The sequence below is a fragment of the Colossoma macropomum genome, unplaced genomic scaffold, assembly GCF_904425465.1.
Source record: "Colossoma macropomum unplaced genomic scaffold, Colossoma_macropomum, whole genome shotgun sequence".
In the NCBI taxonomy this organism is placed as follows: domain Eukaryota; kingdom Metazoa; phylum Chordata; class Actinopteri; order Characiformes; family Serrasalmidae; genus Colossoma; species Colossoma macropomum.
This window is the reverse complement of record NW_023494801.1, coordinates 12,096,575-12,116,968: the sequence shown is the minus strand read 5'-3', so window position 1 is coordinate 12,116,968 and position 20,394 is coordinate 12,096,575. Positions and strand designations below refer to the sequence as shown.

At 37.0% G+C, this 20,394-nt stretch overlaps 1 protein-coding gene across 4 annotated transcripts; it reads left to right on the top strand.

The window, feature by feature from the left end:
• Nucleotides 1-762: 762 nt before the first annotated feature.
• On the top strand, nucleotides 763-16,450 carry spns1 (spinster homolog 1 (Drosophila)). Of its 4 annotated transcripts, none has more exons than XM_036589956.1 (14): nucleotides 763-1,044; nucleotides 2,470-2,582; nucleotides 2,880-3,089; nucleotides 4,838-4,903; nucleotides 5,072-5,208; nucleotides 5,336-5,487; nucleotides 6,033-6,099; nucleotides 6,596-6,738; nucleotides 9,702-9,854; nucleotides 10,777-10,966; nucleotides 11,514-11,579; nucleotides 11,659-11,757; nucleotides 13,102-13,270; nucleotides 15,165-16,450. In XM_036589956.1, the coding sequence occupies exons 3-14, from the start codon at nucleotides 2,882-2,884 to the stop codon at nucleotides 15,233-15,235; spliced, it is 1,521 nt and encodes a 506-aa protein (XP_036445849.1). In that variant the 5' UTR covers nucleotides 763-1,044; nucleotides 2,470-2,582; nucleotides 2,880-2,881; the 3' UTR covers nucleotides 15,236-16,450. The 4 variants fall into 4 exon arrangements, with proteins under 4 accessions (XP_036445849.1, XP_036445848.1, XP_036445847.1 ...); XM_036589955.1 differs by having other exon boundaries at nucleotides 2,877-3,089; XM_036589954.1 differs by lacking the exon at nucleotides 2,470-2,582 and having other exon boundaries at nucleotides 764-1,044.
• The last annotated feature ends 3,944 nt before the right edge of the window (nucleotides 16,451-20,394 follow it).

Here is a 20,394-nt window from a genome sequence, read left to right as displayed (position 1 = left end):
GCTGAGTTGTCACTAAGAGTCAGTCAGTAAGCAACTCAATAAGACAGAACTTGATGTCCAGTGTTTTTTTTTCCAGTAAGTATTGTTTTCACATTATTTCTTTTTCCAAAATAATGTATATAAACCACACGTTTGACACTTTCCTTCTGTATCATCACGTTCCTGAAAGCAGTTCATAATAAATGGCTCATTATGGGCCATGAACTAATCAGGTAATGTCGCATTGTGCTTTTTGTTCGCCTTTGCAGGGTAATAGCCAGCTTATCATGTGGAACTGTTTACTTAACCATATCTCTGTAGTCATGGGTAGACCTACTGTGATTCAGCTATCAATGTGGCGAATGAATCTTTATTTTGATCCGGTTCACGCGTCCAAGTGAATCGAACTATGTTGGATCATCTGTGCAGCGTTTACGTCAGTATATTTGACTTTTACTTTAATCTGTGTTTAGATTCCTTATTGCGGAACTAAATATTCTCTGGATTCCCCTTTCTGATGTGTTTTGCCACGTACGTTGGGAGACTGACTTAGTCTACCAATCAAATGAATCAACTTGTATATTTGGTGGTAATTGTATATGCAGAAGAAGGTAAGATAATTAACTAATTATTGCAAGCATCAAACTGATTTCAAAGTCAAGGCATATGAAGGAGAAGAAAATGAATTTCACTTGAATCATCCTTGTAGCAACGAAACTGAACCGTTCGTTTAAACTGAGAGTTCGAGAGAGTCGAATCACTTTAGCGCGTGTCGTAACAGTCATGTGAAACTGGAGCGGAAATTCAGAGTCACTTCAACATGGCGGCGCCGTAGGAAGACTTGAGAACAACAACTGAGATACTGGAAAAAACAGGGAGACGATCAGATTGGAAAGCGGCCGGCCTGGATATCGAGTCACTGGTTTTGGTTTTAAGATGTTCACACGTCAGCTAAGCTAACCGTTTAAACCTTTTGGCCAACAGAGCGAGTTCAGTGTAGCGTCCGAGTGGATCTGTGAGGGCGCAGCATCCATCTGCACTGCTGACTTCAGCCTGCAACTCCAGGTAAACAACAAAAGTATCACCGTTCAGCTGCTGAGATTATTCAGCGCGGGTTATGTGGTTTTATTAGGCGGTTCTGCCTCATTCCTAGCTATAAATATCACCTCTTATCACTAAACACAGCAAACAAGTTCTCTTGTTTTTCTTAATCCTGTTTCTGATAGGTATTAACGGTGAATGAATTTGATAATGTAAGGTTAGTTAAATAGCTACATTTCTCAATGTCCACTTTGACAAAATAACGTCATTTGACCTATTTCAAGCATATGTTTCAATGAAGTGTATGGTGTAATAGTAGCCTGTGTGGGCAGTGTGGAAAGTCTTTAAAAAAAGCTGGTCGTGTGTCATTTTATTTCATGTTATTGTCAGCTTAAGTTTTTATCTTAAGGGTGCTCAGCTGTTATGCTTGTGGTGTTGGTTGCAAAACCATTTTTTTTTTTAAATGTTGGTCAAGGCTCAGGATATGGTCCAGTCTTGTCAGCAGAAATAACTGCAACTCAGAAGGATTTGAGCTGACAAGGGCGTCTGGCTTAAAAACACAAAATATGTGACTGATGTGTAGACAGCTTTCATCACCTGTGGTCTTCTAGTTCCCCTAGTTTTCTCACTTCTCTTAGATTTTATTATGTTAATTCACTGTTAGTGCGGTAAACATATTTTCAGGTTCAATACAAATTTTACTTCTGAGGTAAGGATTTGATGCAAAATATAAATTTTACTTAGAAAGATTGCAAAGTAGCTTGTCCTTTTGCAAAATAGTGACCTCATTAAACTTGCTCTCTTTGCACCTGAGTTATAAACAATGCAAAGACCTGAAGTGCCTCATAAAGAACAGATAATGACATGATTAATGTCACATCTGCCGATGCTGATATTGACACCAATATATATTCATAAAGTGTAAAAGTTATAACATCTATTTGTGTTAGCATTACAGTCAAAAGCAGTACATTCTAGCATACGTGGTAACCTCACATGCACAAGCTCAAAAAAAAGGTCCAGCTTGATGTATAGGTCTCAAATGGGAAATCAACATTATACTGATAAAGGCGACAGCAGGTAGTTCACTTGCATTCTTGGAAAACATGTTCTTCACCAAGTTTTGAAAAAAAGTTATTTTTAACTCTGATCACACTGTTATGCTTTGAAGTTTTGATACACCATGTTAGATTTTTTTTTCCTGCTCTAAGCAGTCAAAGACCTGCACAACAACAAACATGTACCATGTAAACATACCATTTATGTATTACATAAACCAGCTTACATAAAGCAATGAATGTTTTCTGCTTTCACTTCTGAGATATATTTACATGTATTTTCATTATCTGACATCATAAGTCCCGTGTCCTTATTTACTTCCTCATGCACATGTGTACACACCCTCACATTTTCCCTTCTCCTCTGTGCTCCGCTTGCTGAATAAATTAGATCGTGCACACTTTCGTGTACCTGGGTCTTCGCAGACTTTTCTCAACGAAGAACATACCACAGTTCCTTTTCGCCTCAGTGTTTCTTCTTGCATGACCTGTTTTCTGAAACAGGTCAGTGCACCCAGGCACCCATACATACACAAACACATCTTCTTCAGATTCAGTGATGTTAAAGAAATAGTTTAAAATGCTGACATTGCAGATCAAAACTGAAAGCTAACAGAAACCAGTTAGAATTTATTTGTGAATTTGATAACTGTTGAACGGACAACTGAAATATTCCTTTATGATCTATCTTGTGTTCCTTTTGAAGGTTTTGCTTGCAACCTTTCTGATATAAAACTTTCTAATATCTTCTAGGACATTAATATCCTGCCTTTTCTCTCTGCATCTTCTTTTTTGCAGCAGTGATGTCACTCGTAGATCCCACGTCTGATACCACACCATTCTTCTCTGATGACAACGAGGGGGAAGGGTCTGCTGGAAAGGATGAACTGCCTTCACCTAAGCAGGAAGAGGACTCCCCTAGTGGGCTGTCGTATATGCGAGCACATCTGACTGTAGCAGTACTCTGCTACATCAACTTGCTTAACTATATGGACAGATTCACTGTAGCAGGTAACTAGTATTGTGCATGCAGATTTAGCACAAGTTGTTATGGAAATGAATTGCAAACAGAACAAACAAAAAAACTTAAAGAATGAAGGCTTGTTTTCTACTTTAAAGTATTGTACACTGAGAGCCGTGTGTTTGATGTTACAATACTTACGTAGAACTCCACATTATAGGAATCTCTGTGATTCCCAGAGGCTGGTGAGAACAGCCATAATGTCTTGAGGTGGCTGAAGACGCGACTGTATGCATGTTTAGTGTTTTTCCCGACTTCTGAATTATTAAATTTGTATGTATCTTTACTTTTCAATTAAGAGTGGTTATTCTGTACTGGCCACATGGGTTTTATATTATTTTACAGTAAAATGGCGCAATGAATGTGATTTAACATATTGAAGTAGTGCCAAGCCACTTGGGCTCTGTAGAAAAAGTTTGATTAATGTTTTATTTCACTGTTGACCTGTGTGGAAATAATTTGCTTGGCTTCTTCCGTGATGTCCGGACAGAGGTTTAACTGGCAGTAAAATCACATCCCTTTAGATAGCACTGTCACCACGAATGTATAGTTTTACTGTGAGGAATTTGGGAGTTGCTTCAGTAGGCTATTGATCAGTCATGCTTGAGGCACATGGGATCTCTCAAGAAGACAATCAATCACTGACCCTGTGAATATATTGATTTCAGTCATTCAACAAAAAGGGTTAAAATCCGCCGTCCCTTTTAAAATTGTAACACTCTGGTCATCCTGATTGTTGAATATTCTATATGGCTCAGAGAATTGGGCCTGATCGTTTATTTATATTGGCTTATATTGCGGTCCATCTGATTTATTAGTGTTGCTGATAAACCGGGCCACTAATTATTCCTTAATATTCAAAGGAATAGACATGATGTGACTTCTGAGAATTGAATGGTTTCAAATGCATGTGGTGGTCTTTAAAGAGACTGTTAGATCACCACCTCCTCACTTCTTCTCTTACCAAAAAATATACTGGGTCTGTATTACTGGTTATCATATTTCTAGCTCCTTAAAATTGGTGTCGGTCACAATTTTCATCTAAGTCAAGCTGTAATATGTATTCACTGAGTACCTTTAAGCACTTGAGGGGAATTCCATGGAATTTTTTTAATCTATAAAGTTCCATTATTGCAGCGTAAACAAAGTAATTCAGGGTGGTTAGATGTGAAATGGTTTATTGCAGAGAAACTTACTGACTCAGATTTCTTTACGGTGGTGGTAATAAGAACCAGGGGTTCTTATAATTACCTAATTATCTAAAATGACAAGTTAACCTACACATGCCCTCTTAGTTTTATATAATATGTTAATATAATGGAACGTTGGTAATGGTAAAATATTAATAAATCTGAAAAAATAAATTTTCTTTGGGGACTATTGTACCTTACAATGCTGTTTACCTCTCTGCAATGGATAGATTTAAAAATATATATATTTTAGGGCAAAACCTTCGACAGCATATTTTGTGTAATAACTTTCTGTGAGGGAGCTTTTTGAGGCATTATATTCTATAGAGTACTGGTTCCTGTCACCACCAGTTTGAACAGTTCTGAGTCAATAAGTTTCTCTCAAAATAAAGCATTTTACACAAAACTGCTCTTAATGAATTTAATGAATTGCACAGAAACTCTGAAAAATCTGTGGAATTCCCTTTAAGATAAATCTCGTCAGTAGTCTATGAGAAGACAGTGAGAATGTGGATCAAAGCTGAGATTGCTGATGTCCTCTCCTCCAGGTGTGCTTCCTGACATTGAGCACTTCTTCAACATCGGTGATGGAAAATCAGGGCTGCTTCAGACTGGTGAGAAGAAGCCTCAGAAATGTTATGTCTGTTTGAACATTTTAGATTCAGAGTTACTTCATCCATGTTTCAATTCATAGTATTTGTTTTACTAAAGCTGGAAGACATTAGTTGAAGCATGTGAAATAGAAAGCAAGGTTAAGTGTGTAACACACCCCCCTCTCACAGTCTTTATCTGCAGCTATATGTTCCTGGCTCCTCTCTTTGGTTATCTGGGAGACAGGTACAACCGGAAGATGATCATGTGTGTGGGCATTGGCTTCTGGTCAGTGGTCACTCTGGCTAGCTCCTTCATTGGCAAAGATGTGAGTTGCACATCTAGCTAGTAGTGTTTACACAGCTTACCCAACAGTTAACCTTGGACTGACTACATTGATTAATGTATGTTTAACTGCCTGTCTTTGTTGATTAATTGCCCTCTCTCACTCTCAGTATTTCTGGGCATTGTTGTTGACGCGTGGCCTAGTGGGGGTGGGTGAGGCCAGTTACTCCACCATTGCTCCCACCATCATTGCTGATCTTTTCATCAAGGAGAAAAGAACCAACATGCTCTCCGTCTTCTACTTCGCCATCCCTGTAGGCAGGTGAGAGAGAACATGCATATAATAAAGAAGGTCAAAAGTAAAGTTTCAGCTTTTCAGAACAACAAATTGGATTTTCTTTAACGCTTTGGGAGTTGCTGCAGAATGCTATTGATTGGTCTTGCATGAGGCACACAAGATCTGTCTGTTAAGTGTTAGTCTATAGCGCAGACCCTTAGACCGTTTGAATCCCAGTCAATCAACTAGTTAAAACTGGAATCCACACATCCCTTTTTCCCATTTCAGCAAGTGATTTGTACAATAAGCTCTGAATACAATTCTTTCACCATCACTGGCATGTCAAAATGTAATAACTCCATAAGTCGTAAAATAGATTTGACAAATGTAAGGTCAAAAAATGTCTGAAAATGTTTTTACTAATAATAGAGATAATAGAGATATTACACAGTAAGGTGAGGTCTTAAAAAGTATGTTTTTCACTTCACCTATAAAATCACTATTTTAAAGACTTAAGGTGTTGTTTGATGATATTGTAGTATACATTCATTAATTTGTTCATTTTCTCTCCATTTCTCCTTACAAATTAGTGGTCTGGGCTATATAGTGGGATCTGCAGTGGATAAGGCTGCAAAAGACTGGCACTGGGCCCTGCGGGTAGGTCTGCTAAACCCTTCACAGTCCAGCTTGTTTTATTTCTAGTCCTACATTCTCAGGAGAGAAAGGTACCAAACTGTCACTGGGGTGGTAACCTTCATCGCCCTTGGATTGGTCTTACCTTACTAAACCTTACTTTTAGTTGTGAAACATAACTGTGCTATATTTCATATGTTTTAATATTATTATCAGTATACATAAGTTGCATCAGCTCCATAAACTCTGTCTAGGCTTTTTTATTTTTTGAAATGTTGAAAGGTTACAATAAGGTACAAATGTGCATCTTTCCCCTTGGCTAATGAATGTAATTTAACTTTACACAGTTGTACACAATTAGACCTTAAGACCATTTTAGTATGTTTTAACATTTACATTGTATCTTGGTGAATAAAAATACACCTGTACAGTACCCTTTTTCTGACGGTGTAGCCAGCTTTGTTCTGACAAATGACACTATCTCTGTCTGTCTGTCTGTCTGTCTGTCTGTCTCTGACAGGTGACCCCTGCTCTGGGACTGGTGGCAGTCTTGCTGTTGGTGTGTGTGGTTAAAGAGCCCAAGCGCGGTGCTATTGAAGCCCGACCTGAACACACCCTGCAAAGGACCAGCTGGCTTGCTGATATGAAGGCCCTCTGCAGAAAGTGAGTAGTGTTAGTTAGTAGTGTTTGAGTTCACCAGGAAACAAACTTTCTTGATATACCTTGGTACTTGATCAAGGGCTTTGTTGATGCAGCTCCATACTGTATATGTTAACCAGTTCCATCATGATCAAATTAAACTTTTTTGTTATTCTTTGCCTCTTTAGGTCATTACTATGATAGAGACTGAGATACAGTTTGGCACTCTTTGAATTGTTGACCATTTAGCTGACTCCTAAATATCAGTTGGTTATAGCATATACAACCCCATTTCCAAAAAAGATGAGATGCTGTGCAGAATTTAAATAAAAATAGAATGCAATGACATGTAAACCATATTTTAAAAGGAAAATACTGCAAAGATAACATATCAAATGTTGAAACTGAGAAATTTTATTGTTTTTAAAATTTGTTGCCAACATTTTGAATTTGATGCCAACGACACGTTCCAAAAAAGTTGGGACAGGGCATGTTTACCACAGTTTCATCACCTCTTGTTTTAACAACACTCGGTAAGCATTTGGGAACTGAGGAGACCAGCTGTTGTAGTTTTGAAAGTGAAATATTTTCCCATTCTTGCTTGATCTCCTTTGTCGTATTTCTCATTTCATAATGCGCCAAATGTTTTCAATAGGTGACAGGTCTCAGTCCATTTTAAATGAGATCAGGCCCACAGAAGGTCGCAGCATTTCTGGATCTTGTTTATATATGGTTTCTTCTTTGCGTTTTAGAGTTTTAACTTGCATTTGTGGATGCAGTGATGAACTGTGTTCACAGACAGTGGTTTTCAGAAGTGTTTCTGAGCCCATACAGTGATTTTCCACTACAGAATCATGTCTGTTTTTAATGCAGTGCCACCTGAGGGCCCAAAGATCACAGCCAGCAAATACTGCTTTTTGGCCTTGTCCCTTGCATACAGAGATTTCTCCAGATTCTCTGAATCTTTTAATGTTATTGTGTACTGTCGATGAAGAAAAGCAAAAGTGCTATTTTATGTTGAGAAAAATTTGATTGTGCAGTGGTGAACCTCTCCTTATCTTTACTTCTGAAAGTCTCAGCCTCTCTTGGATGCTTTTTTATACCCAATCATGTTATTGACCTGTTGTCAATCAACCACCAGGTGTTTTTTTTGTTTGTTTTTTTAGCATTACACAATTTTACCAGCCTTTCTTTGCCCCTGTCCCAACTTTTTTGGAATGTGTTGTTGGCATCAAATTCAAAATTCAAAAAAAAACAATACAACTCTCAGTTTCAATATTTGATATGTTGTCTCTGTACTATTTTCAGTTAAATATAGGGTTTAAATCATTTGCACATCATTGCATTTTGTTTTTATTTACATTTTGCACAGCGTCCCAACTTTTTTGGAAATAGAGTTGTATGATGATAATTAAAGATGGCACTAATTTGATACGGAGTATCAGTATCGGCTGATATCAGCAGAAAATGCTATGCAGCTGAATGTTAGCTGTGTATTTCTTTCTGTGGGATGGTAGAGTTTGTGAGTAGTTTGAGCATGATGGCCTCAGTTTGCTCCTCTTGAGTAAAGTATTTTAATTAAAATAGCTCATTTTAAAGCTTAGTAGTTTAAAAAAAAAAATCTGTCTGATTTCAGAGCAGTATCTAAAAAAAAGTGGTATTAAACCATCTCTAATGATAAAACAGCATGGAGCTCTAATTCTATGATCATCATCAGGGTGGTTGATTTTTAGGGCTATAACAGGTGATCATTAATGATCATGTAATCAATTAATTGAGTACTCAGTGGATTTTGTCTGCACTTGATATTTCTTTGGACCTTTCAGTTGTTCGTGTACATGGTGCTCAGTCAAGTTATGTGTTCTTATGATTATTTATACGCCAACATACAAGTTAAAAGACAATAAAAAAATTGTTCACAAAAAAAATAATAATTGACTACTCAAGCTATTCTTCAGTTTTTCTCCATTTGCCCCACCATCATTCAAAGTTCTGTCAGTGTGACAAGGTATTTTTTTATAGTGTAACAAAACAATACTATCTGTAGAGTATTGCCACCTGTCAGAATGACCATGTGTGTCAGATGAGCATTAGAGAGCATTAAAGATGACTTTTTCTCTAACTGCACAAAACATTAGCAAAAAATCCCTGCAGATTTTTCACAATAAATGTAATTACGAAGGAATTCTTTAATAATAATTGCATAGCACTACATTAAAGATCTAGACCAAAAAAAATCCATAGTAAGTGACCTGGCTTCAAATTTATGCCAAGAAATGCAGCCAACCTAAACTTTTTAAGATAAACAGACGACTGCTAATTGTTACTTCAGCTAATGTTAACTTACTCTCCTGGTCACATCATAATAATTTATTTCACCTCTGTACATTTTAGCTTGAAAACAGCATGTTTATAAAAAGTTAGTTATCTGATATCAAGCCTAATAAATTCACTAAATAATGTTGAAAGTTGTGTTCCATTAAATTTCTATCATTACAGTGATGTTCGTGGGTGGTTTTTGTACTATCTGCTGGCACGACAAAACACTTCTTGACTAGTGTTTTGTTAGCTTATGGGTGGCTTTGTGATCTTTCTGTTTCCTTATTTAGACTAAACATATCAGAAGCTTTGATGAAAATGGAAGACGCAGGCTTTTCACTGCCTTCAGGTGGAGTTTAGATGTCTCATGGTTCTTAAAAAATGAGAAGTGTGTGAGGCTAGAGAAAAGCTGATTTGCCTATAAAAAACTGGTTACTTTTAGGTTATTTAAACCTTCATGAGCTTTTTACATTTTTTTAATTAATTTATTTTTTTGTTTTGTTTTTGGAACGTTCCTTTTTCGAAAATTTGAAAATTCGGGCTTATCCCTATTACTTACTGACATACTGGATATTGGCCTTATCTTATATGGTAGTTTATTTGAGCAATTATCTCTTAATCGTTATCTAATTATAATTGTCTCTATGTCTGTCTCTCTCTTTCTACAGTAATAGTTTTGTTCTGTCGACGTTTGGCTTCACGGCGGTGGCATTCGTCACAGGCTCTTTAGCTCTGTGGGCTCCTGCTTTCCTTTTCAGAGCTGCAGTCTTCACTGGTGAAAAACAGCCTTGTGTTGCCGAGCCCTGTGACACCTCTGACAGGTAACACACACACACACACACTTTCTTTCGCTCACTCATACACACATGCACACATAGACAACGATAGAACAAGTCAAATCTATAGAATCCTTTAATTTTTTTCATGGCTTTTTTATCTTGGGGCCTGTCTCACAACATGATCAACTGTTAACTCACAGTTCTGACAACAACTGAAGTGCAACTGAAGTGCATCAAATTGTGTGTGGAGTTGTAAAAATAAACTGTATTAGATTTCTACTACTTTGTCATCCATTAAGTATGTGTTTGAATTAAACGAATCAGGTCAGTGACGCCTTGCCGAAATATTAAAAATACGTTGTGCAGTGCACATGACAGTCAAATGCTTTGTATTGCTCATCTGCCGTCATTAGCAGCAGCTCATGTCGCAAGAGCAATATAAACGTCCCTGTTCAGACAAGCAAATTTTATGCAGACAGTACTGCTCTAATGTGCACTATGAATAGCATTCCCTCACCAAAGAAATCATACTATGTAAATATGCAAAGTAAAGCATTAAGACCAAGTAAAAACCCAGTGCTTATTTGAGTAATTATTTCTTTGTTCTTGACATGTATGTAGTATAATTTGTCTCCTCTGCTGAAAAGCTGTATCTTTCAGCTTTCAGGAAAATACCACTTAAAAACAGACACTAAAACACAGTGCAGCATCATTGCTCAAAACATGTAAAGCAGCTTGCGTACTGTAAAGAAATTAAATAAAAATGCAAAGAAAGCTAAATCAGAAAGAAGTAAAATAATTTGGCAAAGCACAATACATATTCTGCTTATTCCTCTGACAAAGAAAGTAAAGAAAGCAAAAGCATGATTAGATCCCCGTGCATTATGCCTCACAGTGTTTAAAACACAATCTTTGGGCTGTATTTTATGTTTGTTCTAATCACTTCTGTGTCTGTGCTCAATAGCCTGTATTTTGGGATCATCACGTGTGTGACGGGCGTGTTGGGGGTGGCGATGGGTGTAGGGGTCAGTCAGTGGCTGAGGAAGAGGACGCCACGTGCTGACCCACTGGTGTGTGCTGCTGGACTCCTGCTGGCAGCCCCTTTCCTCTATCTGTCCATTGTCTTCGCCCAGAAAAGCACTATAGCCACCTACGTGAGTCTGCTTCACATTGCTACTGTATACACACACTCGTACAGTACTGTGCAAATGTCTCAGGCAGTCTAAGGTTTGCTTAGTTGGCTAAGACTCTTGCCCTCTCTTTCTCTCTCTCTCTCCCTCTCCTTCTCTCTCTCTCTCCCTCTCTCCCTTCTTCACTTTTTTGCACACTCACTTTTTCACACTTTTTTTGCACACTCTCTTTTGTATTTATTCTTTCCAGTTCCATTCTTTTCCTGCATTTCTCATTCTCATTTTAGTCATTCACTGTGTTTCACTAAAATGAATATTGCTCATTCATCAGCAACTCTGAATCCTATATTTGAGTAAAAGGACTGTCTAGACACAGAAATAGGTATGGATGTATGTGTGTGGGGTTGTGCACCCCTGTGCACCAGATTAAATGCTGAACGACAGTGTCGGCTGCACCTTTGCCTAATTTAGATGTGGCTGTGCTTTAAAATAAACTCATGGCTTTGTGTGTGTGTGTGTGTGTGTGTGTGTGTGTGTGTGTGTGTGTGTGTGTGTCTCTTGTTTGCATCAGTTCTTCATCTTTTTTGGTGAGATGTTCCTCTGCATGAACTGGGCGATCGTGGCTGACATTTTGCTGGTAAGACTCCTTCCCTCTCTCTAATCAGTCAAACAGTCTGTCCCTTATTTACCTCTGTCTGTGTCTCTCTTTCTCATAGTACGTTGTGGTCCCCACACGGCGGTCCACTGCAGAAGCTTTCCAGATTGTTATCTCACACCTGCTGGGAGATGCAGGGAGTCCCTACTTCATAGGGGTGGTATGTGACATACACACACTAGGGTTGCAACTATCGATCACGTTTAATACGTACACACAAGCTTGTTTCCTTTCAGTGGAATTCACTGTTTTGAGTGATGACCATGCTGTTTCATGTGAATTGTGGAGATTTGACAACTTTCATGTTCTGGGAGGCGGGGAGTCTGCTGCCCGCAGAGAACACCCGAGAATTCTGAGAGCCCCTCCTGTCCCCCCGAACGCAGCAAAGTAGGCGCTCACTGTCATTATTCAGTCGACCCACAGCAGTGAAGTTGTTTTTATTTTTTGTATATTCAGATTTTTTTCTTTAGTGAGGAAAAAAATTTAACATATAAAACACGATTTCTGTGGTCTGTTATAACTGCCATTAGATCTTTGGTGACCGTCTACAAATTAAACCGCAAGTGGCAAACATTAGGGTCCAAGCATTATGTGCCGTAACGGAACCAGTAAATCACAAACGATAGGCAAAGTTTTTAGGATGTCCTCAATTTATAATAGATGGGTTCTCAAAAGTACACACTGACTTCATAAACTTGGTGCAATAAGCAACGTTTTTTTAACAAAAAAGTCAAAATACCTAGAAAAATATTTTTACATGACTTGCATTGATGAACAAAATTTCACAGCAGTTCCCCTTTATTGTACTTCCAGAATGCACTTGAATTTCATCTTAAAATCCCTTCATTTATTCCTTGGAATGATGCCACAGGACCACGCTACCGGGGATCGGTCTATGAAATACTCACCTTTTTCATTGCATGAGTTTTCGTGTCTGCTAATAGATAAACATCTTCACTATTATTTGATTGATCAACTAATCTAACTATGATGCCTTTTTCAGTTCCTCTTCCTTTGTTGCCACAATCATTCAAATTGTGCAGCAGTTGATTCCTTCTCTTATGGTGTGAAAACAACCTGAAGCCATATTTTCCCCAACTGTCATTTGTAGAGCAGGACTGCCCAAACTTTATCATAGAGTAATGTATAATGTTTGTGGTGGGTCAAGGGCGAGCTATCTAGCTAGCAGCTCATTAGCATTAGCATTTACGTTATTGCACATTGCTAATATACATGGAGAAGCAGCATTCCTCAAATACTCAGTTATTTCTTTACATAAAAGACACACTGCCTTGCCTTTCAATTCAGTGAAACGAAGCAAGTATGTCATATAAATATTATAGAGCACTATAGAACACTATTAATGAGCAATACAACAATAATGAAATGACCCATAAAGTGTTCATGATCAATGTTGTCAAGTTTGGTATCGGTTCATTATTTAAGCCCAGGAAGCTTTCTAAAGCTTTCTTTTTTTGTTTTTCTTTCTCTCTCTCTCTGTCAGGTGTCAGACTCACTGAAGCAGGCAGACTCCTACATGTGGCAGTTCCGCTCTCTGCAGCTCTCTCTCCTGCTGTGTTCCTTTGTGGCTGTGGTGGGCGGAGCCTTTTTCCTGGCCACTGCCCTCTTCATTGAAAAAGACCGGCAAATGGCTGAGAACTATGTTCAAGCAGGTGAGCAGGCTTGGTAGGACTGGACATTTTAACCATTTTTGCCATTCAAATATCCATATTTTTAAACAAATGGATTTAAGGGAAATATAGTTTAAAAAAACAGCGAAGAAAAACAGTACAAAAAAAACAGTGAAGGTTTAACATTTATTTACTGAATGTAGCTAGCATAAGAAGTGATCTGTACCTGATTGTTGTTTTGGTTTTTTGATTTAGTGAATTTTTTTTTCTTTGTTTCTTTTGCGTATATATGATTTAACACACTACCAGATGACCATAAAGAATTACGAATCAAATATTAAAGATTATTAGATAAAATAAGATGAAATAGATAAAAATAAGAGGCAATAGCAGCTGTTTGTGCCTGTCATACTCTCTGTGGTTCTTTTTACACAAATCAAAAACTTTAATTAAAAGTTGCAAGATTACATGCGTTTTACTTTTTCAATGTCAGACTAAACATGCCTTTTTTGAATACCAGATTAAGTATACAAATACTAAGTTGAAGTAGGATATTAATATATTTAAATAACCACAAGCTTCCCTAGTGCTTCGAGCACTAAAAAAGTAATTTAAGATAGTAGCCATTGTAGAATAACAGTATCTTATCCAAACTCCAGAAGTGAAAAGAGTATTACAGAAACAGCCAAAATTTCCTAAATACTGCCCTAACAGTGGTGTCCTAACTTCTAAAATTTCACTAAATTCCTAAATTCTTAAATTTTAGTTTGTGCTGTTCTAATAAAAGAGAATGTTATCATTTTTAGGCAGCTGTGACACGTTAACCAGCAGTAACTGGCATTACATTTATTCATTTTACAAAACAGTGGTGTCAATTGTGAGAGTGATTTATTTTTTTAAACTCTGCAGTTTAATAAAAACCCAGACAAACATCATTTATCTAATTCCCATTACTTGTGTCTGTTAATGTAGATGAAAACTTGCCAAATAAAATATTGCAGCAATGGTGGTGAATAATGTGTAGACTGAGTTAAACATGTGGCTGGTTATTAGGAGGAATAGCATGGTGCTCGGTGACAAAAGCTTTAAATGAAATCTGAAACGGAGTGACATAGACAACTTGCACGTTATTTGTGTTTTCCCATTTTTTACAAATAGTGGCTGTCTATACTATAACTTATATTTTTGTTTTACAATATTTTGATTACATGTATGTTTGTTTGTATTGTTTGTTTGTAGCTTCGTGCGTATCGTCGGTTGCTTGGTAACAGACATAACAATCAAATGTCAGCATCCGTCAAGCAGCTTAGGATTTCCTAACATATTAGAAGATGTTGGAAATTTAGATATGATTCATAAATAAAGATATGTATTTGCTTCTGTAATGCGTTCTGCCCCCTGCTTGGTTGAAATAAGAAATTGCAGCCACACTTACATTCAACATGCTGACTGTTGAGTCCGGAGTAAATTCTTCTTATGTGACCCATAAAAAAAAAATCACCACCCAGTAGTTTTAGCCACAAGCATCAAACAGAGGGTGTAGTCTAATTTTATGTGGTTTTTCACTGTTAAGTGATCCCACATAAATTTAGTAAACAAACACACACACACACACACACACACACACACACACACACACATATTATTTTTATATATATATATATATATATATATATATGTGTGTGTGTGTGTGTGTGTGTGTGTGTGTGTGTGTGTGTGTGTGTGTGTGTGTATATATATATATATATATATATATATATATATATATATATATATATATATATATATATATATATATATTTTTTTCACTGCCAGTGTATATAAGGCAAATATCAGTTAGCCTAGTCCATATCATGCAGACTTACTAGTGAATGTACTGTACAACCAAATGTATGGTCTCAAAAATATAAAAAAAAATCTTTTCTGTCTTTTCTAGATGATGCACCCATCATTGTCCCTAAAAGAGGAAGATCCACCAAGGTCCCGGTGTCAAGTGTCTTAATTTGATGGCAGGGATGTTGTGAATCTAGGGAATTCCAGCTTCATGCGCCAAAGTAGATGGACATAGTTCAGCTGAAGGCTGGGCCTGGAATAGCCTGGGAAGAATAGAACCACTGATTGGACTGTCTCCCCTTCAGGGATTTTTATGATTATTTATTTTGCTTGTAATATTTGTTATTAACCCTTCTGTCAGTTTGGGAGCATTACTTAAGTAACAAGAAGTATAAAAGGGGCACTTCTGAAGAACTCGCTGTTTTATAGACCTCGTGTACTGACTGTCGTTCAGCATTTCACTAAGGACCCCTGTGTTTCCTGTTGAATGAAAGCTGATGACTGAGGACTTTTGGAAAATGTATGCAGATGAAGTGGATAACAGGAGGCTTCGGGTGATCAGAGAAACACAGACTGTGTTTTAAACCCAAAACCACAATAAGGAGATTTACATTTTTTGTTGAATTTTGTTTATTTCCAGGTCAAAATTAAAGCAGCACTGGACAAATTTAGCAGATATCAATTGACTTACCTGCAACACAACATCTGAACCACTGTGTAGTGAAGTGGCTACACTTTTAGCAAACACCTGTTCTGTGGTCAGCTCTCTAACGTGGTCAGCTCTCTATGCTTTTAGCTCTTTAACATAAGTTTTGTGGTCAGCCCTCTCAAGCTAACTTCATGTGTGCAGTGTTCTAACATGTCAGACATACTAATCCAGTTCCTGTTGATTTTATAATTTTACTCATCTTATAGGCTGTAAGGTTGAAAGGTGCACAGAAACCAAACACTACCCCTAAAATCATTCTTCAGAGATGAGACTAGCTTTTGTTATGCTGATTACACTTTCTCAATAAGACACATTCAGTGGAGCTGAAAAGTTCAGTGAACAGACTGTTTTGCAGATGTTTTGCTCTTAATTGTCTGAAGAAAATCATTCCTTTTTTGATTTTTTTGTGAGGACGGTTATAGAGTACCAAGTGTTTATTTTGAAAAAGCTGTAATTTGGGGAATAATTTTTACATTTGAAGACGCTAAGTTTTATTCATCTTTTTAAATTAAATATGGTTAAGATCATGTGTGTATATTTTATTATAATATTTTTTTCCTACTTCAGCTTCTCTGAGCAGTTGCTGTGGTTGACGTCACTCCTTAGCAACTCATGTTTTATATTTATTTACTGATCCAATTCTGCGTAGTATTAAAACTCTTGGAAATAGTGTTACACCATTTATTGACAATCTTTATATTACTGGGGCTCGGAATCATCTCAGCTACTAGTACTTTTTTCCTTCTCTGTCCTTAACTGTCACTGTCATTTCCCATGCTTATCTCTCTCGCTCTCTCTCGCGCGCTCTCTCTGTTTCTCTTTCTCTGATGAGTGATGTTGTCTTCAGTTGCTGTGGTTTCCTGTTTGTAGGTGGGAGAGACAGGTTCGGTAAATTTCTCACTATACTGCAAATTGGTCTCGCAACATGCAAAAATGAAAACAGCTCGACCGCTCCAGGCAGTAGTAGTGTACTACCGGCTGGCAGTTTGTGCAACTGCATCCGTGTGAGTGTGAAAATGTGTGTGTGCGCACAGCTAAATGCCATGTGTGTGGGAGGTGAGATGTAGGGGTTATGACTGAACAGCTATCTGAGATTGCTGTTAACCCTTAACTTCGCTCAAGGCACTCTTGATTGGTGGCCTTCAAAAACTTTTTTTTTTTAATTTGCTTACAAGGAGAATCGGACAAGCCACTTTATTGCTGAAGTAGTAATTTCTGCTTAATTCATGTTTATACTCTCTCTGGAACATAGAGGTTTTTATCACTAAATAAGTGGAAGCCACACACAATTCTGTGTCCTGCAGGCAGTCATACATGAGCGTGTCCAAGACAGAAAGAAATTAATTACATGTGAAGGGGGCGATATGGTAAAAGTTTAGTATACCGATACCTGGACATTTTCATGATATATGGATTCTACTGAATTCTACTGAATTAGTTCAAACTGGAGTCCCACAGGGGATAGAAAACAATTAAGTGTTCAGACCTTACATATTTACAGTGATTATGTTCTATTTAAGCCCAAAGCATTAACTGATACAGCAATAAGCTAAATTAATACAAAATCATGATTTATAGGGTACTTTTTTACTCATTTGGGAGGTGTCTACCCACTAAATTTCAATTTGGGAAAATAATATTTTTTTTAAACATCTTTTTAAAAGTGAAATTGAAAGAGTTTAACTTTTTAATTAAAGAAATAAAATAAGAATGCTGTCCCATATTTCTATGTCGCTACCAAAACAAATGTTTTAGTCCATAGTTGGAGCCACACCCCTGCATTTTAGAGCAGGAAGTAAGACTGCATCCATGTCCCTCATGGCCACATGGTGAGCAGTTAGATCCCATTGTTTTGAAGAAAATATGTCTCAAAGTCTCAAAATCAGTGTGTAACCTTGAGAATTGTCACTACTGAAACATATTTTCTGCAATTAAGTAAAATTTTTGGGTTTTAATGAAAAATATTATGATTGTATGCATGTACAACTGTTCAAAGCTGTGTTTGCTAGTCATGTACTGGCTAGTGTATCACTACTGAAACATTTTTTAAAGTTTGGATAGTGTTTTGGCAGTGACATAATGAAATGTTCAATTATTTGTTTTAATAAACATAATTAAGGTATAGGTTCACTTGAAGTATTTAGTCTAAAGTCCAAAATGTGTTATGATCTCTGGACCAATTCAGTAGAATTACCATATGTCGTGATAGTTAGTAGTTTTGTACAAAGTTGGACAAAATGTGCCAGCAAAACAGTAGCAGTAGTAAACAAATAGATTGGTGAATTAAATACAGTGATGTTGTAATGGACTGACATCCACTCAGCTATCTGTTACTGTGTAATTACTGCACACTTACTACTGACCATTTGCAAAATTTTAATAATATCCCACCTCCCTTAGTTATTGTCATCAGAAGCACTTGTGCTAATAGACTAAAAAACATCACTAGTGCAAAGGAAAAATTCAAAGCATACAAAACAGTATATTTGAAACACTCTAATTTCAAAATAAACTGGTTTTACAAGAAGTTCAGTGATGACCACCATGTTTGAGAACTGTTCTGTTTGCATTAATGTAATCAGGAAAATCGTTTAGCCACTTAGCGTTAAAGCAGCAGGTCTTCCTCTTCAGTGAGGTGGAGGTTGGGCAACTGAAGCTACCCCTTCAGATGAGCTAATGCTAAAGCTAACACTGGAGCTAGTAAGAGCAGCGATAGATGCTAAGAATGGCTCATCGTCTTTTAGCAAACTTTAATGAAGCAGTACAAAGAATGGCATGTGTTTGAGTGCATTAATATTTGTCTTTACAGATTATTTTAAATCATTGTTTTAATCACAGATGGGAGGTCTGTACAGTCCTGTTTAATCTGACTGATTTATAAAGCTGTCAGCTAACCGATCTGAACAGTTTTCTGTACTGTTGCTTATCGTTACACATCATATTAAAATGGTTTTTAGTACAATAAACCAGATAAACGTAAGCTTACCTCAGAACCAGCATAACTCTTGCCTATTACTAGTTTTAACACTCAATGCGTTTACATGCAATTGGGTAATGAGATAATAAGCCAACTCTGGGTCTGCATCATAGACTGTATATGTGTATTATACACAGTCTGTGGTCCACAGGAATCAGACAATAATCAGATTTATGCTCTGCAATAAGCCAATAAACTGAAGACATGACATAAACGTTGTAACTTTTTTTTAAAATATTGAGTAACTTCAGTGGAAAATATGAATATCGTAGTTGGTTTTATTGCTCCAAAAGTGTTTTGTTGCCATCTCACAGGTGCTGTGTTAAACGCTGCTTGCTGTTTCTGGGACAGAAATCAGAGTTAAGGTATACGTGCACTGAAAAACCTGATTACTCAGCTAAAATCCAGCTCTCATTATCAGATTTCTTAATGGAACTTCTAGACCTTAATCCAATCTCAGAAATCAAAGTATGTTGACCATTTGAATGATTAGATAACTGCCAAAATCCAATAATGATCAGATTATTAAGTGCATGTATACGCACTCACTGAGCTGTGAGTTTGGTCTACTACATAGTTCAATCTAAAACCTTTTCAGCTTTAGGAATGAAATAAAAACAGCACCACCTTCTAGATGATCCGTATAGTGTGTATCAGGCATTTTGTGTTCCTCAACAACCTTTCCAGCATTTTTTAGTCTGATAAATCAGACTATTTTACTGCCACTGGCATTCTCACTGCAGGCTTTGTTCTGAGGAGTTCTGTCGAAAGTTTTCCTTCACCTGAAGGTGGAAGAGACATTTAGAGGTGACTATGATTGTGTGACTGGTTGAAAGGTGTGTATCATATTTTTGCAAATGGTCAATTGTACATAAGCTCTATATCAGGAGTGCCCGATCTTATCTGCAAAGTGCCAGCATGGCTGCAACTTTTCATTCCATTTTCATTGAGCAATTAATTGTCCAAATGATCAGTTGTTTGAAGACTGAGACCAACTGATTTAATGAGCATGCTACTGTTTACTTGGGATGAAAAGCTGCAACTGCTCTGAGCTTTGCAGATTCACTTCTGCTCTATAAAACTGATTTAAATCGGTCATATTAAGATACATATAGTTGTTCAGTGTTTTGGAAGTTCTGATGGTACCCATGATATATTAAGAAATGCATTCTATAAAAAAGTATCACGATAATGACACCATATCGTCATATTGTCCACCACCTTGTGGTGCTTCAGAGACAAACTGATGGAAGTAATCAGGATCGGTTTAACAGCATTTATCATCATGTCCAGTGTAGACCTACATCATCATATTGTCTGACCTTCATAAACTCTTTGACCTTGAACCACTTCAAATTCAATTCGGACTAGTGGTGTGTGTGCATGCTGTTAATGCTGGTGTTGGATTGTCTCCATCTCTAAAAGATGGGTAATTCAGAAAAATAAACAATGTAGAACCCCTTAAACTAACCTGTCAGCTTGTCAAAACTCCTATTCCTCGCTCTTTTAGAATAATAATAAACTTTATACATCAAGCGCTTTGTAGCAGCTCAAAGTGCTTTATAATCATGTGATAAAAATAAATAAGAATAATACAACCAAATGAAATAAAAGCATAAATAGAAAAAAAAGAACAAGATAGGACGT